The 27863-nt window shown below is 43.6% G+C and overlaps 1 protein-coding gene across 3 annotated transcripts in view; it reads left to right on the top strand.

Annotated features, from left to right (window-relative positions):
• Positions 1-214: 214 nt before the first annotated feature.
• Positions 215-27863, top strand: part of FRMD5 (FERM domain containing 5) — a 285564-nt gene continuing 257915 nt past the window's right edge. For all 3 annotated transcript variants that reach the window (XM_054042334.1, XM_054042335.1, XM_054042333.1), the window contains exon 1: positions 215-393. In XM_054042334.1, the coding sequence (XP_053898309.1) occupies positions 292-393 (102 nt within the window). In that variant the 5' untranslated portion in view covers positions 215-291. The remainder of the gene's footprint in view (positions 394-27863) is intronic.

Below are 27863 nucleotides of genomic sequence, written 5' to 3'. Positions count from 1 at the left end.
GTCCCCGCTCCCCAGGCCGAGGCTCCTCCGGCTCCTCCCGCCCCATCAGCGGGCGCCGGGGCCTGGGGCGGCCCCGCGCCGGGATTGGCCCGCCCGCCCGTCGCTCAGCGCCGGCCCCGCCCCCCGCCTGGCGCCGGGCCGCGCGAGCGGCGGCGCGGGGATTTGCAGCGGGCTCTGGCCGGAGTCGGGCTGCGCGCGGCGGGGCCGCCTGGGCGCTGGGATGCCGCGGAGCCGAGCCGCCCGGCCCCTGTGAGCGCCAGCCGCCCGCCGGGCCGGGCCGGGCCGGGGAAGATGCTGAGCCGCTGGATGAGCGGCAGCAGCAGGAGCCTGGAGCGGGAGCACAGCTGCACCGTCAGGCTGCTGGATGACAGCGAGTACACCTGCACCATCCAGGTCTGTGTGTGTGTGTGCACCGGGTGTGTGTGTGTGTGTGCACCGGGTGTGTGCACCGGGTGTGTGTGTGTGTGTGTGCACCGGGTGTGTGCACCGGGTGTGTGTGTGTGTGTGTGCACCGGGTGTGTGCACCGGGTGTGTGTGTGTGTGTGTGCACCGGGTGTGTGCACCGGGTGTGTGTGTGTGTGTGCACCGGGTGTGTGCACCGGGTGTGTGTCTCCCTCCCTCCGCGTGCAACTGCCCCCGGGCTGCCCCGCGCCGCTCGCGCCTGCTGCCCCTGGGAGGAAGGCACAAAAGCCTCCCGCATCCGAGCCGCGGTGCCCGGGGGTGTGGACGCGCAGCCCCGCAGGGCGTGTGGGGACGCAGCTGGCCCTGAACCAGCCCCCTCGGCGGCGGGCGGAGCGGGTCGGGGCCGGCGGGCAGGGCTGGCCGCTGGAGGGGAATGAAATAGCCCGAGCGCGACTTTCAGAGGGAACCGCGCAGCGGAGGCGCGGGGTAAACTTGCGCCCAGGCGGAGAACTTGGGAGGGTGTCAGACCCTGGGCTGGGAAAACTCCCTGGCTTAGCCCAGCCCGGGTGCGGGCGCAGCAGGAAGATGCGGTCTCGAGTCGTGTGTGTGTGTGTGGGGTGTGTGTGTGTGACTTTTGTTTTGGGCACGGGGGAGGGATGCACACGGGCTGGCTGGTGTGTGGGATTTTTTGCAAGAGCAGGCTGCATGCTCGCCCCTGTGCAAACACTGCAGTTCAGCTGTCTGACCCCGAGAGCTGTCCCGAAATGCTGCTGGAGATCCCGACCTTCGCCGCGGCAAATAACCTGTCCGGGTGTGAATACAAATATTGGCGATGGGGAAGAACCAGCCCCAGGTCTCCCAAAGGCGCTGCAGTCTCACTTCTCAGCTCCTCCAATCCGGGTTGCCAAATGGAGTCTGAGGACTGCAAACAAAAGCAACGCGGGATCCAGTGCTGGCTGCTCGCTGCTCCTCCTCTCCCCCTCTCCAGCACGTTGTGTTCCCTTGCTGGTGTGTAGACACACACCGGGGGGGACACATGGGCTGTTCCTAGGATTGCATGGGTGTTCTAAGCATGAAAGCAACTTCTGTGCTGGGCGTTGTGAAGTTGGTGTTTTATAGAGGATGCTGCAGTTATCTGGATGGTTTCTCCTTCAGATGGGAACAAAGACAAACCTGTGGCTTGCCGGATGGATGTGTGTGTGTGTGTGTGTGTGTGTAAATCCGATGCTCATCAGTGAATTACAGCCACTCTAGATGGTAACAGCTGGAAGCATTACGGGGGGGGGAGGGAGAAGAAAGCAAATGAATCCTTACTTCATTCAGTGACCTTTAATTCTGAAATGCGTCCCCCCCCCCCCCTCCACTGGGCAAATTGATGGATCCAGTTTTTCAGCCCTCAGAAAGAAAAGCCTGATCAGCTTGACTGGGATGTTGCTCAGGGGAGGGAGTTTAGTCACACAGAAGCTTTTTGATTCCTCCAGGAAAATAATGTCTCACGTCATTATTTTGATCAGCACTTCGGTGAGTCAGAATTCTTGGCATTCACAAAAGAATAGCTCCACACAGGCCAAGTGGCCCTGTGAAAGGGGGCCAGTCTCTAGCTTTTAGCAAGGAGCTTACTTACCATTTTTATGCTATGTTCCCCCCCTCCCTATCTCAAAAAAATAATTTAATGGAATATAATGAATTTCAGTGGGCTAAAGTTGTGCCCCCCTTACCCTCCACCCCTTCCCGCAACGTCACTGTTATTGGATATATGTAAAATAAGTGTTTTCGTTATTTTATAGAACTAGTATATTACCCTGATTCAGTCTTTTATAATAAACCAGAACGTGGACAATTGCTGCAAGTTTTAGTGAAATTTATTCTTTTTTGTGTTCAAAATCAAAACCCGCAACTTTCACTAACCTTCCCTGGTGCAAATATGATTATGGAACAGCTTTAGCGCTGCTGCTTCTCCATTGGTGGGGTATAATCAAATCAAGTAAACATTGTTGGATGATGGAAGAAGAGCTTAATTTATACCTCTTGCTGAGCAAAATTGGTGCTCTTAGACTTGCACAATTCTGCCGTTGACTCTGTGAGTGCAATAAGTATAGTAAGTGCTTTTAAGAATGATTTTGATGCAAATTAAAGTATAGTAAATGCTGTCTGAGCCAAACACAAATACCAGGAGATGTATCAGAGTACTGCCTGATTTTAGTTATTACCTGTACTTCCTCAACCCTGCTCCAGGGACTGATTTAATTTTAAAATAGTCTAGATCACTTTTCAAAATGTTCTAGGCCAGATACGAGTTCAGATATTATGCATTATAATGAAATTTTCTTGAGTAAAAATCAGTTTTTCCCCCCAGTCTGGATATGAATGATTTGCTAGTAAGGATTTAGTGATGATATCATTAGGCTACTAGAATACCAGAATGTTTTGAATGTGAGTAACCTAGTCACAACAGTATTGCCTTAACAACTAGCTAAGAACTATAACATTAGGACTGAGGACACAGGGTGGCTGACATATGTACGGGAGGTTTCCATTTTGTACAGACAGCTTTTAATCTTAATTTTTAAATAATAATAATACTTTTAAGAGAACATCCATGTGATAAGCATGCAGACTGACTGTACACCATAGCGCTCATTGTTAAGGCTAAGATTTTGGCATGGGTATTTTAATTAAAAGTCATGCACAGGATGTGTGCAGTAAACAATAAATCACAGAAATGTACACACATTAATGCAGTTTTCACTACATCAGTACTGAAGCCCAAGTCCTCCCACCTGGGGCTGAAGCCCGATTCCCACTGCCTGGGGCTGAATTATTGGAATTTTCAAGAAGTCGTGGAGGTCCTGTGGAATCCATGACCTCCGTGACAGATTCGTAGCCTTACTCATTGATACTGTTTCCTGAGAGTGTCAACTGGCACTCTTCCAACTTGTAAGCAGTAGAAAATTCAGGCCAGGTTTTTGGATAATTGTGATGCAACATGTAAATAACAACAACTCCCACCTCTCCACTGATTTATTTGGGTGTTGCTGATTCTGACTCTATTGTCGCTCTAGGGCAAGTAGAAAATATTTTAAATGCATGCAGAAGCATACTTCAAATTAAAGAGCTGGTTACAAATAAATACTGCAGGCTGTGGGAGGCTTCACTTTTGCTTAAGCAAAGAAGAATAAATAAATGTGTTTTAAAAATCTGTTCTGTGTAAATAACATCTCAGGAATGTTAATATTACTGATTTTCTTCCCCGTCTTGCCTCTTCCCCACCTTAACTGCAAAGTAGTGACTTAAATGGCTGTAATGGCAGTCAAATTAGTTGTGCTTATACAAAAATCAATTAATTTTTGAGAGATTGCTTTTAATACATTTTTATCCAATTGATATATATAGCTTAGATAGGTAAGTATAGGCAATCCAGTTTGGAAGAAGGCTGGATTCTTTCTTTGATTTACTTGGGAATAGAATTAAAATAAGAGTATCCTTATACTGTATATAATTTTGACATAAAATGCCACTTGATGCTGTGTTTCACCAGCTTATATGATTTTTGGGGCAGTAAACAGAAATACTAATATGTTGTATGCATGATTTAAGGTAAAAAAGAGTCAGTTCATAATACCCTCACAATCAAGGTTATCACAAGTAAATGTTTGTTTTTTGTTGCTTTCATGCTGACTTTTAAGCAAAACGATTTATATTCCATGAAAAATTAAAGCATACATGGTGAAAATGTATAATTTCTCACAAATGAGAAAATCACTGTAATTTTACAGGCTAGAGAACAGTGAATGAGTTTTGAAGGTCATTCCCTTATAAATGCAGATATTTCTTGTGTCTCGTACAGATCCATAGCATTTCTTCATCCAATCTGTATATATTTATTTTTTCACTTTTGTTTATGTATGCTTCTATTTTTTGTGAAATATAGAGCCAACGTACAAATCAGAGGTTATAATTTCAGTGTGTAGGACTATTAAATATGATACACAGAATGTGAAAGGGGTTAGTGAGGATGTTCTGTAGAAGTTCGTAATTTTGTAAATGAGAATGCAGACACATACAGAAGTTTGCTATAGAGAAAGATTGAGTAGCGGTTTACATCAGTGGCACATATATGTTTCTGAATGTTGAACATCTGACACGTTGGCTGGCTTTTATATTGCTTGAAAAAGAGGAACAGTTCAGAAATTGATCTGGTTTTAACAGAAATACATTTCTAAGAGAATTGGTTAAACCTGTTAACCAAATTTAACCTCTGGCTGTGCTTGACAAAGAACATCTAATGACATGTTTTGTAGACAATTACTTTGAATATTCCTTTTCTCAATTAAATCTTTATGAACTTGATTACAGAAATCTCATTTATTAATATTCCTGCACTAAATGAGCCTGTCGCCATCTATGCTCTGATGAATCCTTTGTCTATTTTGGTCTTAATTTCCGTTCTAAAACATCCCGTCTGAATGGGCTAATTGCCTCAATAAAGGTCCTTCCCAAGCCAAATAACTGTGGGCCTGATCCAAAGACTATTGCAGTTAATGGGAGTCTTTGTACATTGACTTCAGTGGGCTTTGGATCAGGCCCCGCATAAACACTTTTGTATTCTCCTTATCCCCTAGAAGTCTGACATTAGAGGGTTATTTTCTTAGCCACGGTCCTTGATCTAATGTGTAGCGCTGATCTCAGTGTCTGAGTACAAGCGGGATCACTGATTTCAATAACTTATAAGGGATGTGGGGTTATTTCAATGACTCTATATGTGTAGAGGAGCATAAAGCTGTTTATATTTTCATTTCTTGGGAGAGCTTTTGGCTTAATAGTATTAGGTGGTCTTAGGGTCGCTATTAAAAGCAACAAAATCAGTATCATCCCTGCTTCTAAAACTGATGGTGAGTCAGAAATCTTAAGGTGTCAGAAATTGTCAAGGTTCAGTTGTGCTCTGTTACATGACACAAGTTTTATAAACATAAACATTCACTACTCCAGCCAAGTTCTGAATCCCAGTCGTTCCTAAAAATCCCAGTAATGGACACACCACCCGAGGAACCTTAAATCTTTTGGGCATAAGCTTTCGTGAGTAAAAACCTCACTTCTTCGGTTGCATCCGAAGAAGTGAGGTTTTTACTCACGAAAGCTTATGCCCAAATAAATCTGTTAGTCTTTAAGGTGCCATCAGACTCTTTGTTGTTTTTGTAGATACAGACTAACACGGCTACCCCCTGATACTTAAATCTTTTGTTCATCTCATCAGTTTTGACTCTAGTGCAGCAATATAATTACTGGTAATTTGTCATGTCTGATCCCCCTATGAAACAATTTATCAGGAAGGCAGACTAATAAAACTTGGAATAAAATATGTATTGAAAAATATTACTTGTCCGAGGAAAGTTTAATATTTTCACTGTGAAGACCATATCACTGGTAGTATAAAGAACCTGAAATAATGAATGATTTATTGCATAAGGGCACCAAGTACTTTACTGAAAAGACAGTTGGTATTTTGTTGCAGAAATGCAGAACATGAAAGCCTGGGAAGAGAGACACGAAGACGTAAGATATGGATTTGAGATGTAACAGCTTCTCACATAACTTTAAAACTGCCCTAATTTTAACAGTCTTTTGCTCCCTTGGACAAAAATCCATATGATATGCAAAGTTCATTGGAAGACTTGACAAGATCATTAACCGGTAATCTATACAATAGACCAGAGGAACCCTGGTTTCTTGCAGCTCTAGCTGTGTGAGGGTTACTTGTACGTAGGCGTGCTGGAGGTGTGGCAGTATCCCCGGGCTAAAAGTAAGAGCAACAGAATGCACCTCTAGGGATCTGCAGACTATGCCTAAGATTTCCAAAGGGGTCTGCACCTCCGTTCAAAATTGTTTAGGAGTCTGCAAATGAAAAAAGGTTAAAACCCACTGATCTAGAGGATTTGCAGTTTTGTTCAATGGCTTTCAGCACTATAAGAATTGTCCCAACATCCTACCTTGTTCACTATCTTTTTTTATCTTCTGATAGTTTCCAATTGCTTTTTCTGGGAAAGATGCTAGCAAACTTCTACTTACAGAATGGGATTACTTGTCTGAAATCCCAAGCAAAGGTGATATGTTCTGCATTTGAGGATTATAGCTCTCTGCCTACTGCTGTGAACTCAAGAAACCATGAGACTTCATGTTATAAACTTTCTAACTGTTCCTAGTGCCTTCCTGTTTGAAGACAGAAACATTAGTCTCTCCTCAGCCTGAAAACTAACTGTAGATAATAAAGAGGGAGTATTGCAAACAAGAGACCTCTCTTCAGAAACACAGAGTAAGAATGAATTTGAGGAATACACACACTGACCATGTTATTTGCCTATATGGTAGGTAGAGCTCTGTGGAATTTTTGCACCATCTCATAGCAAGCTGCCAGTAAGATTAAAGTAATGTAATGTAATTGTATCAGCAGGTATATATTGACCGTAGGTGAAATCCTGGCCGCATCAAAGTCAGTGGGAGTTTTGCCATCCCAATGACTTCAATGGGTCTAGGATTTCATCACATACGTCCTATACTATTATATATTATATACATATTTTTACCATTGTTAAAATTATAATATTGACAAGAATTCTTTTACAGCTGGTTTTCCATAAAATCTATTGACCAATAATGCATTTACAAATGAATTTTTGTTTTTATGAGTAAGAGAAACCTGTTTTTTGTGCCTAGCTAAATCACTATAGACTGTCACTATATGTACAGCAAGCTTAATTCAGTGCCTAGACATTTAAGTGCATATGGTATGTGGGTTCGTCGTGTGTTATGAAGTTTCCAATAGCAAAATTGTGTGCGTATGTGCTGAGATACACAATGTCTGGGTGTTAAGAGACATAGTGGTACCCTTAACTCAGAATTTCCTTGGTTTTATCTTCATATTTCGTTTCCAAGTATATATCTTAAATGGTAAGAATGTAAAAGACAGCTGTTGAAAACGTGTTAAAGCAGAAATTCCCACTAAAACAAACAGTCCCATCTTTACTTTCATTTTAATGGACGCTAGTGTTAGTGGAAATGTCATGGCTATATACTGAGACTATTTTTACTGCTGCTTCTGCACCGCTTCTTGAAGTGCTCGCATCCTATTCACTTACACAGGAGCTGGCATTGTAAAACAAATATAGAAACTGTCTCCTATCCTCCAGTTCAGTAGCCAGTTTTCCAAGGTGAATATTTTTATTAGTTTTTTTTCCACCCTCAGGATATCGAGGAATTATTTAAATCTCTTTTTTAAAAAAGTGCATAGCATTGACTTATCATACATAGCATAATGGAAAAGATGGTTTCTGCTTTTATCAAGTAAAATCAGCTACTGTAGTTGTTAGTTTCGAGGGTGTCTTACATACTCCACATACTTAAGGTGGAGCGAGAAGCGTACGCAGAGTCAACTGGGAAGCGTCAGCAGTCAACTTACTGCAGTGAAGACACCGCGGTAAGTAGCTCTGAGTACATTGACTTCAGCTACTTTATTTCCGTAGCTGAAGTTGTGTAACTTATACCAACTTAGCTTGTCCTCCCCCCCGCCACACGCCCCCAGTGTAGACCAGGCCTTAGTACCCATGGCTATTCCCATGGTTTGGACAAAGCATGTAGTGTTGAATGTAAAATTGCTGTGGGTGAGAATGAGATGGATGAGTTTGGCGATGTGTTTGGGGTGGTTATCTGAGCATTGTCCATTGTCTTGTAGATATTTGAGGCAGGCAGTGATTCCGTCATTGTGAGGGGTGGTGTTGTAAAGGGAGGTGACATCCCTGGTGTTCTGAGGTGGTTGTTAATGTTGTGGAGTTTCTGAAGGAAATTGGTTGTGTCCTGAAGGAAACTGTCTCTTTATGTGATGAGTGGTTTGAGGATGGTTTCTATGAATCCCAATATTCCTTCTGTTTTATGGTCTCTTGCAACATGTGTTAACTCCGTATGTGTTCCACCTTGTGTTTAGCTGTGACGCACTGAGTATCTTCCCCAGACTTGAAGAGCCCTGTTTAAGCTTCAAAGCTTGTCTCTTTTATCAATAGAAGTTGGTTCAATAAAAGACAGTACCTCACCCATCTTGTGTCTCTGGTATCCTGGGACAACATGGCTGCAATGCCGCAAACCACAATCTACATGTCAGGCAGGATGCAACAAATGGATAAAAGTGATGTATGGGTTGGGACGACAAGATAACAAAATGAACTGAAAAGCAGAAGTTGTAGTTCTCCAAAAGAAATTAATGTCTTAGCCATATCCTATAGTTCACAAAATAATAAGGATCAAATTCTGTTCTGATTCACACCTCTACGATACCACCGAAGTCAACAAGTACAACTGAGGGCAGAATCTTGCCTTGATGTCAGTCTGCAGAACAGCATAATCTGTTAACGTGAGAGCCAAACCCTAATGGCAAGTATGTTCTGTTACTTTCACAACTCAACGCTTTCACACACAGTCTGATAACACATAGTGCAACACTGCGCTACGGTTGTACTGGACTGCATTAAATCTTGATCCAAAATGTGGAGCCGAGATTGTGTGTGACCTCGTTCAAATGAGAGTAGTCCCCTTTGGTTTACTGAGTGTTGCTGTCTTCTCAGAATAGGAAATTAAATTATAGTAGTGGAAAAACCTCTGAAATCAGCAGGCTCACCATTTTCAAGCAGCAAAGGAAATGTGGCACAGCTGTCACTTGTTATAAATGACAATACATTACTAAAACAGTCTAGGGAATAAGCAGGGATTCGCTGTTGAGAAAAGACATGTTTATTATCCGTTTTGTCAAATATTGGCTTTAGCTCATCAATATATGGGTCAGAAGATGGTGCTGTTACAGAGAGCAAAATTGAACTATACTTCTCTCAGCAGCTGTTTGATTGTGGTCAAAAGAATAATTATTATTTATTTACAGAAAGACTTTGGAGCTGTTTTTGCAATAAGGAGGTTTTGGATCATATCCTTCTGTGTTGAACTTTTTCCCAGGTAAATTATCACAGCAGTGTGAAAACAATTTCATATTGAGGATTCTAGAATTGCCTGTAAGGCTGATGAATCTGCAGTGTGTACGGTTGCTCAGAGTATGGCTTTATTTGCGGCCCTGGAGATGCAAACAAGGAAATGTGAAATGGTTCTAATCTGGTTAAATTAAGAACATAAGAACGGCCGTCCTGGGTCAGACCAAAGGGCCATCGACTTCCATTCAGAATCTGGCAGTCGGAAGAGGAGGCAGTGAAGATGCTTCCTACCTTACCGCTCCTAGCGCAGTGGTCAGCGCACTTAGCTGGGATGTGGGAGAGCCAGGTTCGGTTCCCCCCCAGCCCAAGGAGAAGAGAGGGTTTGAACAGCCACCTGTCAGAAGAGTGCTCTAACCCAGTGGTTCTCAGCCAAGGGATGTGTATCCTGGGGTGTACACAGAGGTCTTCCAGGGGATACATCAGCTCACCTAGATATTTGCCTAGTTTTACAACAGGCTCCATAAAAGCCACTAGCGAAGTCGGTACAAACTAAAATTTCATACAGACAATGATTTGTTTCTGTGGCTCTCTATACTATACTCTGCCGTGTAAGTACAATATTTCTATTCAAATTGATCTATTTTATAATGATATGGTAAAAATGAGAAAGTCAGCAATTCTTCAGTAATAGTGTGTTGTGACACTTTTGTATTTTCATGTCTGATTTTATAGATTTTAAGTGAGGTGAAACTTGGGGTACCCGAGACAAATCAGACTTTTGAAAGGGGTACAGGAATCTGGAAAGGTTGAGAGCCACTGCTCTAACCCCTGAGTATAGAATTGTTAGAGGTGGGGCTCCCGCAGTCTCGGCTGTTGACGTTGTTCCACCAGGTATGAACACTTAGGGTATGTCTACACTGCAAGTAAAGACCTGTGCCAGGCCAGGTCGGCTGACTTGGGCTCGTGGAGCTATAAAATCACAGTGCAGATGTTCAGGCTCGGTGGAGCCTGGGCTCTGAGATCCCATGAGGTGGGAGGGTCCCAGAGCCAGGGCTCCAGCCTCAGCTTGAAGGTTTATGCTGCAGTTTTCTAGCTCCGTGAGCCCGAGTCAGGTGACCTGGGCCAGCTTTGGCTGTGCCGCGGGTCTTTTAAGGCCATATGGCTGTCCCCTTAGAGTCACTGGAGCAGGGGGTCTGGACCCAGGATCTCCCACCTCCCAGGCGGGTGCCCTAACCATTGCACTACAGAGTCATTCTCATACTGGCCCAATGACTCTTTTATACACAGTGCACCAACTTCAACAGGAGAGATTGAGGGGTCCCCACAGCAGATGATCCCATAGCTCAGTGGTGCGAGCACTCTCCTGAGAGGCGGGGGACCCCTGTTCAAATCCCCTCTCTCCCTCCGGCAGAGGAGGGAATTGAACTTGGGTCGCCCACATCCCAGGTGAGACCCCCTCACCTTAACTCCTCCTCCTGTTTGGTATGGAGCGAAGTGGGGATCTAACTCATTTTCACAAGGAGCGACAGAGGGCTGAAGCCATCCGGCTCCAAGACAGGGGCCCCTGGCTGTGAATCACTAGCAGAAATAGGCACCTAAATCCAAGCTGCCAGGAGGTGCCTATTTCTGTGAGGGGGTGGGCTTAGCATGCACCCCTTTTGTCGCCATCTCCCATTGGCTTCTTGCCTTGTGTGCCGGCTATTGTGGATTCGCTTCCTAGGTGCCTTGCTCTCCCATTCATTGGATAAGGAAGTTGGGTGGCAGATTCGGGCTTTGTGGATTGTAGTGTGTTCCTACAATTCCTACAAGTGATTTTTCTAGATGTCCAAGGCTTTGCAGTGCCTGCGTCCCTTTGAAAAACAAAATATATAGAGGAATTGTTTCCATTTGATAAACAATATGGGGGTTTTCTCCCCTGTATTTTGAGTGGAGCAGAAACTGACATGGCTGTTGGACTGTTTTTAACATCTATAATCCCAGGAGACCTCTTTGCTTGTGTACTTGCATCATGTCAGCACAGCTCTGGCAATAGTTTGTGATAGATCACAATGGAGGCAAAATAGCAAAATCACTGTCTTCATTCGTTATTCTGTGGTAATACTTAGAATGTATATTGCATCTTTCATCCAAGCATCCTGGAGATGTTTACAAACATTAATTCTTGTGACGCTTCCCGGGGATACCTGGTGTTGAGAGGTACCTCGCTACCCCCTGCCCTTAGTGTGAGGAAGCCCTGTCTGTGTCTGCCGTGGGTCAGCTCCTCAATCCCATGGGCAACACAAGCACTCCCCTCTCGGCCTTGCAGGATCCGCTGTCACTCTGCAGGTTAGTGAAAATTCCTTTAGTGGCGGATTTCTTCTGTCTGAGGATGGGGATGGCCGCCAGCTTCCTTTCACCGTCACTTCCACAGTCCTCTCTCACTAGAAGTGGAGAGCAGCTTCCTCTCTGCTTCTGCGATGAATCTGCCTGTAGAGGCCAATAAGGGCTGTTGTTTCGGTTGTGTGCCCAAAGGGAACCTCTGTGTGTGCAGGAAAGGCATTGCTATGCGGATCTCTGCTCCAGTGTCTGGTGACATTTGCAACCGCATGGGGCATTCATTCTTTCCTCTTTAGTGCTTATAGTCTCCCACATTTTATTGTTATGCAAAGCTTTTCAGCCATTTCATTGGGTGATATGTACGGGAGATGCTTGTTTACAAGACGATCCCGTGTTTGGTGTTTTGGAGGCAGCCTGCGAAGTGTGATGAAGTGCGTCTGAAGAATAGTTACTCAGTTTTGGTCAAAAGTGAAATCAAAATCTGCATAAATATCTAGTATTGAAAGTGTGGCTGTGCACTGAAAAGTGACACTATAAAATGGGGTTCCATGGTTATTGTTTCTCAATTACTCCCATATTATGGCTGTTTGTTTTTCCAAGCAAAGAGATGAATTTTGTAACTGCCAGTGATGTAAACCCTATTTGGGACTGCGGGGAATCACGCCAGGTTCTCAGCTTCTTCTGCATCATCACCAGTAACGAAAATTCTGCAGGCCATTATTTTGCCCTTAATTACACTTGTGTAATCCCATTGTCCCCAACTATGTCCTCATTGGCAACACATTGCCTTCAGTGGGTTTGCAAAGATGTAACTAGATGACACTGTAATTGAAATTTAGTAAGTGGTTCTGTAGTTGCTGAATAAGAAGTACAGTAGTAGACTCCGTTCACTCTTTCTTAACTGTGTCTCTGCAGGGCTAAAAGAAGTAACATTAAAATCTTATTTTAGTCAATCGAATCAGCAGCTGTGACTGAATACAGAGAAGAAACAGAGCTATTGAGTAAAAAGGTGCCATTTTACAGAGTTACTTTTCAGAATAAAACCATGCTTCAAATTGCAGCATATTCGAGCAGCTTTACCGGGCAAACACCCACAGAAAAATAGAGGATGTCCATTCTGCTTTTGGGAGTGGGAAGAGTTTAGAGTACTGCATTGTCGAGTTCCCTTTGCCCTTGTTAGGGAATGTGGGAAGAACAGCTTGTACTTACCCAATATTATACCGTCTACGCTGGGGTGAACTAAAAAGTAACACCTAATCCATTGTAACACGTGCCTTAGTGTGTGAAGAGGCAATATTTGTCTTGTCTTGTCATGGGACCTTGCATCCTGCAGCACTCACTGCAATAAGGCAAATTAACCCTTTTCCTTTGCACCTACCAGACCCTCATTCGTTTTTAGAAATAGCACCTCTCCACCATCTCCCTTCATGACAACTAAGTTCAGCTAGTCACTTCAGCTCTCGGTTCTTGGATAGAATTCTTTGGGGCTGGGATTAGAGTGTATTCAGCAAAGGGACCCTCATCTATGGAATTTGCTTCCCTTCACTGTTCACCTGACCTCCAGATTGGCAGCCTTGAGCACAGAATAAGGTGCTTCTGTTCAGAGAGGCTGTGGGCTTATAGGGAATGCGGTGATGAGATGGGTGTTGGCAAAGGGATACTTCAGTTCAGCTGCACTAGCAGCAGTGACTTGACCATCTTGTGGGAATGCTCATTTTTATTTTGATTGGGTATTTAAAATAATTGTAGACATTCAGATGCTGTGAGAATCTTTCTATAGCTTTTGGGATGATGCATATATTCGGGGGGTGAGGAGGCGGAGAGGGAGGAGAAGGGAATGAGGTATTGGAAAACACTTCCAAAGACATGAACATATTATTATAAGGACAAAATCTTTGAAAGTATATTATCTAACAGTGTTTCCCAAACTTGGGATGCCGCTTGTGGAAAGCGGCGCAGGCTGAGGGACGTAGTGGCAGCTGCTTCCAGCAGCTCCCATTGGCCTGGAGCAGCGAACCGCGGCCAGTGGGAGCTGCGATAGGCCGAACCTGCGGACGCGGCAGGTAAACAAACCGGCCCGGCCCGCCAGGGGCTTTCCCTAAACAAGCGGCATCCCAAGTTTGGGAACACTGATCTAACAGAGCCACCTGGCTGGCTTGCAGCTTGGAAGGATCATGTAGCATGCGCAAGTGAATTGAAATCTGCCTGGTAAACAGGAAGGAGGACGAGTCTGCTTAATTTTAAAATATTTTCTTTTTATTTCTGAGTTGGGAGTACAGAATAGTTTTTTGTTATGGCCCTACATCTCATCCACTCCTGACTGGTTAGTATTGTCTTTTGAACAGTGCATTCTGTTGAAACCTATTTTTCTTCCTGAGAGACTCCGTTTTCTGCATTGAGTGAACTTCTCATTGGAAATTCAAGGTTGGCACATTTTTTAAACTTTCATATCTGGGAGGAAAGAATATAATCGCTGGACTCTTGAGCATAGAGAAATATCGTCTGAGAGTCTGGGATATTGAGGGAGGGGCATTTCTTTGCTCAGTAGCATTACAGATAAAACACTTAGGTCGGTACTTGCTAGATGCCTGTATCTTGTCAAATGCATAATGCATATGTATCAAGGAAAATTAACACGAGCATTGTGGCTTACTGTTCTCATCAGTCCAGAGAGATCCTTCCAGTTAATCTTGCATGTCAAAATTCGATCAATGCTGTAGCTTGAAATAGAAAATTTTGGCTGTGTTAGTGTCATTTACCAAAGACTTTAATTATAGTGCATGTCTATTACGCCTGTCAGAATTTTCCATTCTGCAGAGGGTTTATAGCTTGGCTGTTTCAAATCATATTCGTCTTAAGCTTCGCATTAAGTACGGATCCCAGTGTCAGTATCCATCTAGCTACCTATATGAATTTTTTTTTTATAAAAAAAATTATCAATCGATTAAGTGATTTTATAGCTACAGAGGTGCTTTAAAGATGGATATTGTTGGTAGTTTGAAGTGATTCGTGCCACGTTACACATACAGTTAGCCCAGGATAGATTGCATTTTGAGATTTGAAAAAACGCCCATGTCAATATACTTATGTTTGAAAAATAGCAAATGAACATGCTGAGCAGGTACTTTCCTTGAATCAATTTAATTCTCATTATTGCACTGTACATCCTGCTGACTAAAATTTTTGATGCGCAAACGTCAGTGAGCTTCCTAAGGAAATGTGTAATGTGAATAGAATGTATTTGGGATCTGAAATTCAGGAGGTTTTAGTGCTACTGGGGGTTGATAAGAAATCTGGAGGAGGAAGAGTGGATCAGCGCAGCAGTTGAGTGAGACAGGATCATGGTGGTACAGATGGAATAAGAGTGGAACAACATAGGAAGCTGGGAAAGCACTGGAGAGTTATGCATTTATACTGCTCAACAGACTATCACAGTATAAGCTACTGTAGCTAAGAGGTCGGATTCAAGGGTTCTATAACAGAGCTGCATGAGGACTGCAGCACATACCTTCGTATAAACTCCTACTGATTGAAGTTGGGGTTTACCCAAAGAGGGGTCTGTATTGATGTACGACACATGCTCAGTTCCCACATCACCCAATGGAATTCCTGTATCACTTCCCTCTAAATTCTGCATGTAACTTTCTTTTGAACACTCTCTGGCCTAAAATATTACACTGCCAGGTTTCACCTCAAGGTTAAGAACCGTTTCCTGTTGTTAAATTGGAGCTTTCCTTTCTATCCCAAATGCCTGTTGTTCCTGTGAGTGTTTTCTTCTCTTCCGTTTAGCTTATTATTCCTCAGGTCGTCAAAATGTTGCATCGTTCTCATCGTGGACTGAATTCAAACCAGTGACTTAGAGATCAGAGGCTCTACAGCCTGTCTCCACTTCCTTGAGTCAATTTGTTATGACTACTGGTAGGTTTTTAACTCACCCTGTTGTACCTAGTTTGTGCGGATGACCTCATCCTCCATCTGGAACTTAAAACAAACCAGGGACCTCAGGGCAGCTGCCAGGTGGAGAGAAGGAAGGTTGGAATGACAGCCTTCACTCTGAATTTTTTCCTTGGGTTTAAGTTGGACCTTTCATGTTGCTTTAATGCTGTTTTGGTATTAATTGGATACTATGTCCTGCAGCTTAACGACACAGCCACGCAGTGAGATTTAGTTATAGCTATAAATAAGGTGCTAGAGCAAAATTAGAAATAAGCGAGGCCTACCCTCATTAAAAATTCATTCCTAAATGGTGTGATTTGAATGATGACGATCCATTTCCCTTCCCACCATTGCTAGATGTTTCAAGTTAAGCATATAGATGTCCGGTATTTGCAGTATTACCCTTATGGAAAAACCTCATAGAATTAAATAAGGATGAAACTAACCATTCTGTAGATCTTACTCAGTAAAACCCCTATAAAAATGAATGGCGAATGCTATACTTTCCATAGATTAATTTTTTTTTTTTAATACCATTCCGTAGTGGGGATATACATGAATTTTAATAGGGAATTATAGCTAGAATCATTTAAAAATGCTATTGATTGGCTGAAAATTCTATAGAAAGTGTATCATTCTGGAGTCAATTCTATAGGACTTTTCCAGAAGGGATAAAATTTTGTTCCATGGCTAATATTGATATCAGATCACTGGGTATTGATGAATCATTTTAGAACCCTGCCTTCCTGTTGTTCGCCAGTATAGACAAACGTTGTAGGATGGTCTGGTGGGTAGGGCACTAGCCTAGAACATGAGAGATCTGGGTTCAATTCCTTGCTGTGCCATAGACTTCCTGTGTGACCTTGGGTAAGTCAGTTAGCTTCTCAGTGCCTTAGTTTCCCAAATGGGCATAATGGCACATCCCTACCTCGCAGGGGTTTTGTGAGGATAACTATGTTAAAGATTGTCAGGTGCTCAGATACAATGGGGATGGAGGGTGTATGGATAGAGACTTGCCTTTCAGGGCTTGGTGAGTACAATGATGGGACACTTGTAATTGTAGATACTATAGATAGATATTAATTCACTTCCATTAGGGAAATTTGGTTTTGTTACTTTTGAAATGCGGGACTACAGAGGAAGGTAAATCGCTTCAGCTGAGAGGCACACAGGTGCTCTTTGAGGTGTGTAATATTTTGTGTGCATCAGCAGAGAATGTTGCACATTTCCCCTTTGACATGTAGACATGTTCAATAGTAAACAGTGTTTTGTCTAGAACTGGAGTCTTCAGTCAAATAGTCTGGCAGGGTAGTTGCAAGAGCAGCTCTTGTAGCTAATGCGTTTACTTGGAAGTTCTCAGAAATACTTTCTGTACTTGGAGTAAATGCTGTAAATTTGAGGAAAATACAATCTGTTCTTGATGCATAAAAGAGAGGTTTAATTTCTGCTTGAAGTGCAAAGCTCACGTCCACCTTAACCATGAGTTTATAACCAGATCCTTCATAATAACCTGCTACTTCACATGACTGCCTTGGCGAGCCTGCAAGTTATGAGATCACCACTGAGGCATGATGTCATAACCAAGGCCAACACAGAATGAAGCAAAAGACCTTTCAAGGCCAAGGAGCAGGGTTTTCCCTTCGGAAGTTTGCTGGAATTCTTATCATGGCAACAGTGCAACCCAATGAGAATTATTGTATCATTGAATAAAGAGGAAGTAGAAGAGGATTTCCCCATTACAGTGCAGCAGATGACCGAACAAGGAGCAATGGTCTCAAGTTGCAGTGGGGCAGGTCCAGGTTGGATATTAGGAAACACTGTTTCACTAGGAGGGTGGTGAAGCATTGGAATGGATTCCCTAGGGAGGTGGTGGAGTCTCCTTCCTTGGAGGTTTTTAAGGCCCGGCTTGACAAAGCCCTGGCTGGGATGATTTAGTTGGGAATTGGTCCTGCTTTGAGCAGGGGGTTGGACTAGATGACCTCTTGAGGTCCCTTCCAACCCTGATATTCTATGATTAGCAACTGATAGCATTAAGCATCTCAATTAAACCTTGCACACTCAAGGCATTTCAAGGTAGGAACAGTTATTATTTTATATTCTTGGAATATAATTGGTTTTTTTAAACAATTTTTTTTATTGCTAGTTCTTTTCGCCCTCCCCCCCCCCGGACTTTATTTCTGTTACAGCTCACTGAACTCAGGATAATCAAAACTCCTGATAAATCAAAATTTGCGTATGCCCTCTTGGATTTATACAAATGCTGTACCATAGGATAAGAACGCTGGCTGTTTTTTTTTTTTTTTCAACACTTGAGTGCAGTTACTAGAAAGCTGGCCAGACTGCAAAGCTGCTGATGTTCTTGGAACCAAGGTTTGGTGTCCTGTCCTCTGCACTGAGCAAAGACCCCTGGCTGTCTTACCTCTTTAATGGAAGTTCTGGGTTTTTTAAGCATGTCATTGTCACAAGATCTCCTTTCTCTTGGTTCTCCTCTTGCCCGTTGATTGTTATTCTTTACACCTGGAAAGTGGTTGTATCCTTTGGTAGGCATGGCCTTGGACCCAGACACAAATATGGACGGTTTAGTAGAGTTAACCTTTGAAAGTGGTGGTTGATATAACGCCTGTTAGTGAAATGCCATGACTAGGAGGTAAATTAAACTGGGCTGCTGTTTTTGTGTTCTATAAAACCTCCATGAGATAGGGAAAAAAGTAAGAAGTAGCAAATAATGGGTTTCAGGTTGGCTTTGAAATGGAACTTGGAAACTAGTAAATCTGTTTGAAAGGAATGACTGTATTTTGACCCCTAAAGACAGGGCTTAATTGTTCTGCTTTGTTTTGTTCCTTGGATCTCCAAGAAAAAAAAGTCAACCTTCTAAGGCTGCTGGCTGGGCCTGTGTTTGCCATGGGAACAGAGGAAATACAACTGTCCATGTCTGATGAATGCGGCCATTGCCTAGGAGACGCCCTCCATCGAAACTGTGGCGCTGCTCACTTCGTGGGACGTTGTGCTAAAACTTCCAGTCAGGAACTTCACTTTCCACCAGTGAAAGAAGTCACTATGAGGCACCTTAACCTCCCCGTTTTAATTTCAGACCTAGCTTCATCCAAAGCTGTCAGGAGTCACGTAAGGATGCAGGGGGATCCTCTGATGTGGTATTTGTAGAAATACCAAATAGTGGCTTTCAGTTTGGTCAAGAACTGACTGTTCGCACGGATAGCTGCAGTCTCCTGGGGCAGGAATGGGGAGGCTGGAGGGAGCAGGTCTCGGGTACTGGGGACAATGTGGGGGAAGGGGAGGATCCCAGGCAGAATGATAGGGGTGCACAGGAGAGGGAGTGGCAGAAGCAAACTTTGGGGAATGCAGCAGAATTAAAATACCCATCATCATGTGACATTGGCCGTTATGGATACTCAAAATCCTGCTGTCTGTTCTTTTCCGTTCTGTTTTCTACTGATGGTGGATGCCAGTATTCAGGAAAAGATTCCTGCCCGTACTTAATAACAAATATTTGTTTATCGGGTGCCTAATGCCCAAGGTCTTCTGAGTGCCTAACACAACTGATAAAACACCTAGTGCAATAGTTCCCTGCGAGGGTGCAAGATGAACATTTAAAGGCTAAAACCTAGCATAAAATCCCTTCTTCATGCCCAACCAGTCTGAATTAGAAAGAAGCAGATGGATCTACAGCTGTAAAGAAAAACACAAATCTTTGAAATCCTATTTCTGAAATTAACGGCATGAGGTGTAAGTCAGGGCAGAGTTCGAGCTTGCCTGTTTAAGGTTAAAAGAAGTTTTTTTTATCAAAAAGAGTAAAATGAAGGAATCACTTGCTGGTTAGGATGCATGCCTGGTTCTCAGAGTTGATTGAATTGGAATCTTAATTTTTTTTTTCCCTATCAAATTTTGCATACCAGGGGTCAAATCCTGCTCTGTTACTCCAGTGCAACCCCAGAGAGTTTTGTCAGGGAGGCACCCGCGTAACGAAAAGCAGGATTAGCCCCAATTCCGTGTGACTGGGGAGGAGGACGGGGAATGATGCCAAAATACATAGAAATAAATGGACCTCTCTAAGTTAAGCAAGTGCCTTCAAATCTGGACTTTTGGATAGCCAAAGTGATTGTGTAATCTTTGCTGCTGCTATTTCTGCCAGGAATAGAGACTATAATACCGTACCGAAAGGCTTCTCAGATCCAGTCCTGTGCATGGTTTGATATTGTCCAGGGTAGCATCACCTATTAACAAAATCTTGGATGTGATTTCTAGACCAGTGAGGACCTTCTTGAAAATACTGCACTGGACCTTGATACACCTCTTTCTGTCCAGTAGATAAGACTAAAGCCTGATTAATAAGACTGATATTTCAAAGAATAGGGAGTAAAGGTAAAAAATGTACATATTTTAGCAATTCCACATAGTTGAATCAGGGAACTTAAGGATCTTTATTGTCACACAACAGAATAGTCAGAACTTCTTTTACTGGGGCAGGGAATAACTTCATCGTAATTCATACCAAGAACAAAACTGGTCATAAGAAAATAATTTCAGATGAGAAACAACATTGTCTATTGCATGGTTTGGTCACTGCAGGTCCTTACATGCCAAGAAAACTGCAGGGCGGAGAGGGGGAAGGTCTTCAGAGGTACAAATGCCAGTTAAATGCCCACCTGCCATTTGTGCCTCTGAAAATTGCACCCTGGATAGATAGCTGTGCACACTTGGTGTTGTCTAGTGGTTAGGATAGGAGCCTGGGACCCCAAGGTTCATAGGATCACTTCTCAGCCCTGTGTATCTCATTTCACTAATCTACGAAGTAGGTTTAATATGCTTTTCCCTAGTAGAGGTGGGGAGAGGCATAAATCACGTTTGGTACCTCCAATGTGACGGTGCAAAGTATTTCTACTAAAGGGGAGAAGTTTCTTCAAAATCAGGAAGCGACTCTGGTACTATGAGGTGTTTGGTTGTGGCGCTGGTCCCGATTTAGCAGAGCCCTTAATGATGTGTTTAAAGTTAAGCATTTGTTTTGGTGAATTGGGTCCTTTTTGTCCCTCAAGGCTGTGGTGTGGGTTTGGTAGCCCATCACTTACAGCAAATAAGTGACCGCATGAAAGCATCCCTTTCATCAATGCCAGGAAAATTAAATCATGAACAAGATGATCTTCGCTCTTCAACTGGATTAGATGTTACTTGAAACTGTTATCCTGGCATGGCTTGTTTTTTAAAAAGCACTTTTTAAATAAGGAACTTTGATCTAGTACTAGAAAATTATAATTTATTTAGTGGGTATCATCCCCCAAATTCCAGGTACTGTGGTGGCATTAGGAAGGTGTTCTTATCTGCTGAAATGAGACAGAGACCGAGACTGTTCAACATCTTGTGACTGCAGCTAGCAATGTGTTCATCACTATGGATGCAGTTCACCTCCTGGATAGAGGACGTGCCTAAGGTTTATTCACCATTCAAGTCCCACTTAAGCTTTTTTTCGAAGACTTAAGTGGTAGTTAAGTTAAGATTTATGGGCCTTGGTGGTGCTCTGCACGGAGTGAATGTCAGTATATGGTTTCTAAACGAAAGCCCATCTATGGAAATGCGGCGACCACAATAAAATATTTAAGCGAAATGAGACAATATATAGTGTGCTGCCTCTATTCGAGTAACAAGCGAATTAAGAATTTTTTAAAAATTGCTGTTACTGTTGGAATAAATAGGTTGCAACACTAAACCCATCTTGCTGCAACTCTGGTATTTCCTAATTGTCTGTCTGTTTAGGTAAGGTACTTGTATGGCCTCCTCTACCATAGTACCTAAGCACCTAAATATATTTATTCTCATGTCATCCCAACAAGATAGTATTCCAGTTGTACAGATGAGGAACAGAGGCACGTGGGTCTCTGGAGCCCCAAGCCAGCAGCCGAACGGCTAAATCATCTTCTCTCTTTCTATTGGTCATTTTCTTTTTTGTAAGAAAATAACTTGAATCATTAACAATTCTGTTCCTTTACTAAAAAGTTAGTAACACACAGAATTTTTGTGAATTGTTGCTGATCTCCTACTTTCTGCATCCAAGTTGAAACTCCGCTTGAAATCAACGTAAATATTATGCGGGATGTGCACTTACTCAAAAATCTTTCTGTCATGTAAATTAGCAATACATGTGCAATGGTGTGGGGCTATTTCTCAGAGAGAGGCTAATTTAATGCACGTTTTGGATCATGGTCAGACATCCCTTTTAAGTGGCTGGCTGCAGGCATTGATGCCCTTGGCAGGATTGTGTGTCGCTGCTCCCTGTACAGTTCTGTGTTGAATTTTCTGTAGTTGGCTGTGAAATATGGCCCCTTGTAGGTTAATATCGGTCTTTTTTGTGTATGTTTTAGGTCTGCCTCATTGAAATGGCTTTTTACTCTATTTTGAGTGTGTTTTTCATTAGGAAATGCAAGCAGTGATCAATATTTCTGTCTGCTTTTCTGCATGGCCTTTTTTTAATGGTATCTCCTCTTTTTTTTCAGATTCTGTTTGAGCGTCACATTAATACCAATAAAACACACATTACCTTGGATTCCCTTCAGTCCATTAAATGACAGTCAGAAGGGTAGGTTGTACATTCAGACACTGCACGTGATTTGCACTCATGTTTCTGAGGACAGAGCTGGATCTGTAGTGTTTAAGATGTTTTGTAGTCAGTTTTTCTGTTGTTGCTGCTTCCAGGTATGCGTGAAGGATATACATCCTGTACTATTAGCAACTAAGTGCTGAGATTCTGAATGTCCTGGCGTATCCCATTGCCAGCAAAAGCAATGTTACATTTAAGCTCAGAGGCAAAGGTCGGAAGTTTATTACTGGGTATGTAACTGCTAGTAAAGCTGCCGTACAAATTGAGAATATCCTGCATTTCTGGGCATCCATTGTGTACATTATTTTAAATGCTATTTTATTACAGTTTAACTTGCATAATTTTACCAGTGCTAGCTCTGTTTGTGCTGATAGCATTCGGAAGGTTTAAATCCCTATGCTTCAGTTCTTAATGTTCTATCACAATTAATTGTAATGGCTGGTACAGGACCCAATCCTCATTGGCCACACCCATACACATGTCCCGATCCCAGCAAGATGGCACGCATGCTGTAGAGGTGTTGCATCACGTGGCAGGGGATGTTTCTCCGTCCTGACTCCAGACCTGAGGCCTCTCTGCAGAGCCTCCTCTACATGAGTCACATAGGCAGGGCTGTTAGAGGCCTATAGCAGCTGGCTGGCCCTTTGAGGCAAGCTGGGCTCAGTCTTGCCCATGACTTAGTAGCTATCTCTCAGCCGCACTGCCGAGCTGCCAACATGAGCTAATTAGTGTCCCCAACTAATGTAGAGTCATGGGGCTTAATTAGAAAGCCCGACCCCAGTTGTGATTGCGACGCAGGGAGAGCACTACGTAACCAGAGCAGCAAATTCAGTAGAGAGGAGAGACCCAGGAGCCAGGCAGAGGTCCCTCTCCCCTGGAAGGGCCTGGAGGAAGGCCCAGTAGTTTTGAATCGGCTGTGGCCACGAGGCAGAGCTACCAGCGCAGGGCTAACCCCTGTGGTGTGGCCCTGGGCTGGGGAGGGGCTCCAAGCTAGGGTCTGTAAGGACCAGGGAAGGGGAGAGGAGGCCGGGGGATGGTGGCAGGCCAGTATTAGTGATACTTGGGCTCCCAGCAGGGAAAAGCCGGGGCGGGTGGGTGTGAGTACCTAGATGACTGGGAAAGAACATAAGAACAGCCATACTCGGTCAGACCAAAGGTCCGTCTAGCCCAGTATCCTGTCTTCTGACAGTGGCCAATGCCAGGTGCCCCAGAGACTATGAACAGAACAGGTAATCATCAAGTGATCCATCCCCGGTTGTCCATTCCCAACTTCTGGCAAACAGAGGCTAGGGACACCATCCCTGTCCATCCTGGCTAATAGCCATTGATGGACCTGTCCTCCATGAATTTATCTAGTTCTTTTTTGAACCCTGTTATAGTCTTGGCCTTCACAACATCCTCTGGCAAGGAGTTCCACAGGTTGACTGTGCATTGTGTGAAAAAAAATACTTCCTTTTGTTTGTTTTAAACTTGCTGCCTATTAATTTCATTTGGTGACTCCTAGTTCTTGTGTTATGAGAGTAAATAACACTTCTGTATTTACTTTCTCCACAACATTCATGATTTTATAGACCTCTATCCTATGCCCCCTTAGTCATCTCTTTTCCAGTCTTAATCTCTCCTCATACGGCAGCCGTTCCATACTCCTAATAATTTTTGTTGTCCTTTTCTGAACCTTTTCCAATTCCAATATATCTTTTTTGAGATGAGGAGACCACATCTGCACGCAGTATTAAAGATGTGGACGTACCATGGATTTATATATTTTCTGCCTCATCTCTCCTTTTCTTAGATTCCCAACATTCTGTTAGCATTTTTGACTGCTGCTGCACATTGAGTGGATGTTTTCAGAGAACTATCCATAGTGACTCCAAGATCTTTCTTGAGTGGTAACAGCTAATTTAGACCTCATCATATTATATATAGTTGGGATTATGGTTTCCAATGTGCATTACTTTGCATTTATCAACATTGAATGTCATCTGCCATTTTGTTGCCCAGTCCCCCATTTTTGAGAGGTTCTTTTGTAGCTCTTTGCAGTCTGTTTGGGACTTAACTATCTTGAGTTGAAGAATTGAAGCTGAGACCCAGGAGGGGCGACGGATCTTTCGTCTTAGAAGGGGACAGAACTCTTATGTGACTTGGCCAGAGGGCTAAACCACTGGAGACGGACCCAGTGAGAATCTGGAGAGGAGATCGGCTGGGACTGGCCATCATGGTTGAGAAAGTGGCCACCAGAGGTGGTGAACAAGGCAGAGTCTCCTGCAACTCTGTGTCCGGGCTGGAGGGGTGCCCTAGAGTTAAGGACATACTTACAAGAAGTGCACAAGTTAATACTCATGCAGTCCCTGTCCTGGCAGTGGTCCTTTGGTGTAACCTCTCTTCCTAGCAAGAACCTGTGCGTAGAGATGAGTGCAGGGGCCCCGTGCATAATGGGTGTGTGTAACCATAATCTAGCACACATGCTTTCTGCTTGATGGGTACATGTAAGCCCATTCAGGGGGTTAGTTTTGTTGTTTTCCCTGCATTGGCCAGAATTTGACCCCAGTTGTTCTAGATGACTCTAGCAACTTGTCTGAAAATAAGGTTGTTCAAAACCTATGACAAGCGAGCTCTCCCATTGACAAAATAAAACCACCCCCAATGGAGGCAGTAGTTTTGTTGATGGGAGCACGGCTCGCACCGGCGAAGCGCTGTTGACATTGGCGCTTTTCATCGCTAAGTCTTTTGTTGTTCGGGTGTATTTTTCACACCCCTGAGTGACAAAAGTTTTAGCGATGAAAGTGCCAGTGTTGACAAAGCCAACAAGAGACGTCTATGAATACAATTGATCCTTCTGTCACCATTACATTCAGCCAGGTCCATGTGTTCAGAGCTTTTGTTAGATGGAAGGGTGGTTCCACTGTATAATTCAGTGGTCTTGAAGTACAAAGCATGAGTCAGAGCTAGTACAGAGTAAAATGCAGAGTGTGGGGGGTGGGGGAAGGAAAGGTTTTATGTGAGGTTAGCGACAGGTTCACTCAAACTAAGCCCTGGTCTACACTGGGGTGTGGGGGGGGTCGATCTAAGTTACGCAACTTCAGCTATGTGAATAACGTAGCGGAAGTCGACGTACTTAGATCGACTTACTGTGGTGTCTTCACTGCGGTGAATTGACTGCTGACGCTCCCCCATCGACTCTGCCCGCACCTCTCGCGGCTCTGGAGTACAGGAGGTGACGGGAGAATGCTCGGGGGTTGATTTATCGCGTCTAGACTAAACACAATAAATTGATCGCCGCTGGATCAATTGCTGCCCACTGATTCGGCAGGTAGTGTAGACATACCCTAAGGTAGTGTAATCTACACACATTTTAAGTGCATACTACATGAACTATTGTTTTCTGGCACTTCTCTCTCCTATCTGTCATCACTGCCTCTCATTTAAGCAGGCTTTCAGGGAAAAATTTCGTTGAACGCCATTGGCTGCCTATGTCTTCAGGTGAAATTGTATTGGGTGTGTATTTTTAAAACCGTTTTAAAATAATGAACCATTAAGTTAGTGTGGTCCTAAGGAGAGCTTCATAGCACAAGGGTGGGTTGGGCTAGTAACCTTGAAAAGGGGATTTCTGCACATAGGACTGGGCCACAGGGCACTTGTGCTTCTGTTGTCGTGCATTAGTTGTACGGCTATTGTCATGCATTAGTTTTGCAGCTGTGGGACTGCTGCCCTCTCGTCATACCAATACGTAAGCCAGCCTCCCCTCTCTCTTAGTTTCCTCTGTCACCCGCAGGGCAGTGAAGCAGCCTGAGGGCAGAAAGATGGTTTTCTCCTTTTTTCTTCAATGACTCAAGGTTGCGTGGTGGATTACCATGTTTATAAGTAAGCTCCCAGTGCTTTTGTTCTACATGGATGAAAAATTTGCCCAAGTGTATTCCTAGGTATTTGTGACTGAGGTATCTAAGCACCAATTCTGCACACACTGTCGGATAATAAGGTTATGATTTTAAAAGGCTGCATATTTTTTAGCATGCTGAGAGGCGTTTGAGTTGCTCAGAAGTTATCAAAACCCATCTGAATTGGACACATTGTCCCTTCAGTTGTGCCACTTGCGCTGTGAGTTAAGTAAAGGAGCATATTGGTGTGTGGTTTTCTTTTCTTCTTTCTTTCTTTTCTTTGCTGCTCAGCTGAAAGCAAACATTCAGCTTCTGTGTTCTGCATTGGAATGTTCCTCCCGGGGTTTGGAAAGTGCCTTCTAAGCAACAGGACAGACAGTCCCATTTGGATGCATTGGGATGGAATAGCCAGTGCTTTATGGTAAGTTGCAAGAGGAACCATGACTTCAAAGGCAGTGTGTGTGCAATTAGCTTCAAGGAACAGGGGAACAAATGTTTGCGCAAGGTTTATAGGGCCCCATCTAGTGGTGACTCTTTGGAAATTCACCTGTGGAGATTGTTTAAGTGGATAGCGAAAGAACCTGGACTGAACATGTTAGTGGCTTATCTGTTACAGTCAGATGGCCAAGGTCATTTATGTGCTCACTTAATATTTGGCTTTTCATATTAAATAAAATATAAAAATCTTTTGTTACTTTAGGAGCCATTGGCCTTCACTAAATCATCATGTATGGATGTATCTAACCTACTTTGACATCCACTTCCCATCTCCATCTCTCCCTGCCTCCCACATCTGTCTGCTTCTCTGTAACCATCTTGTGTTTTCTTCTTCACCCCATGGATGCCTGGACCACATTCATTGAACTAGTTCAGGAGGAGGGTGTCCAGTCCTCCTACATCTCCTACCTTGGTACTCACTTCTGCCATGATGTCTACAAGAAATTAGCCAGCTGCTAATGGCCTGGATAGAAGTAAGTGTGTGTGTGTGTGCGCGCGCCTTGAGGGGCAAAAAGGGTGTGTTGCTAGGGTGTAATTTAGTTGAGTTAGCTTAACATAATAGAAAAGCCCCATTAAAATGCAAGTGAGCACATCTGAGGCCATAGTAGCTCGCCATGTCGTGGCATTTATTAATGGAGTCTTTCAGTCATGTTACAATCGTTCTGAGCTAGCACTGTTGCAAATACACCCTATTGGCCCTTCAAGGCTTTCCGGGTGTTTACTTGTCTCTGTCAATTGAAGCTCTTAGGAGCACGGTTTGTGTCGCACTATTTGGAGAGGGCTTCGCACGTTGTGGGTGCTGCCTGATATGCTCAAATCGCCAGTGTGCAGAGAAGTAAGTTGGGGGTTCTCTTTTAATGCAGATTATCTGAATAGCTTCCTATTCAGTGCCTCACTTTGAGTAGCACCTTGTTTTGCAAATAGCCTCATTGAAAAGTGTGTGTGAGGACCAAATTCTGCTCCAGGTCACTCTGTGGCTCCTAATGTGTCTGAGGTGCGTGGGGAGAGAGTAAGGGGTCCTCTCCCCCTGGTGCAGCCCGCACCAGTGCCGCTTGGAATTGCAGCCTGTGCATTTGTGGTGGGGGCAGAGGATCGTTTAACCCATAGTAATTTAACCTGGTATTAGGCTCCCTGTTGCTGGTGTGTGTTTGCATACGCCAGCTTCTCTGAAGGGTACAGAACTTACTAAAACTGATTTTTTTCAGTTAGAAAATAAGTCAGCTGTGTTGTTGTTTGAGGGATAACTCTTGTCAATCTACCACCTTT

The sequence above is a fragment of the Malaclemys terrapin genome, chromosome 10, assembly GCF_027887155.1.
Source record: "Malaclemys terrapin pileata isolate rMalTer1 chromosome 10, rMalTer1.hap1, whole genome shotgun sequence".
Taxonomy (NCBI): Eukaryota; Metazoa; Chordata; order Testudines; family Emydidae; genus Malaclemys; species Malaclemys terrapin.
This window is presented reverse-complemented; position numbering and strand designations above follow the sequence as displayed.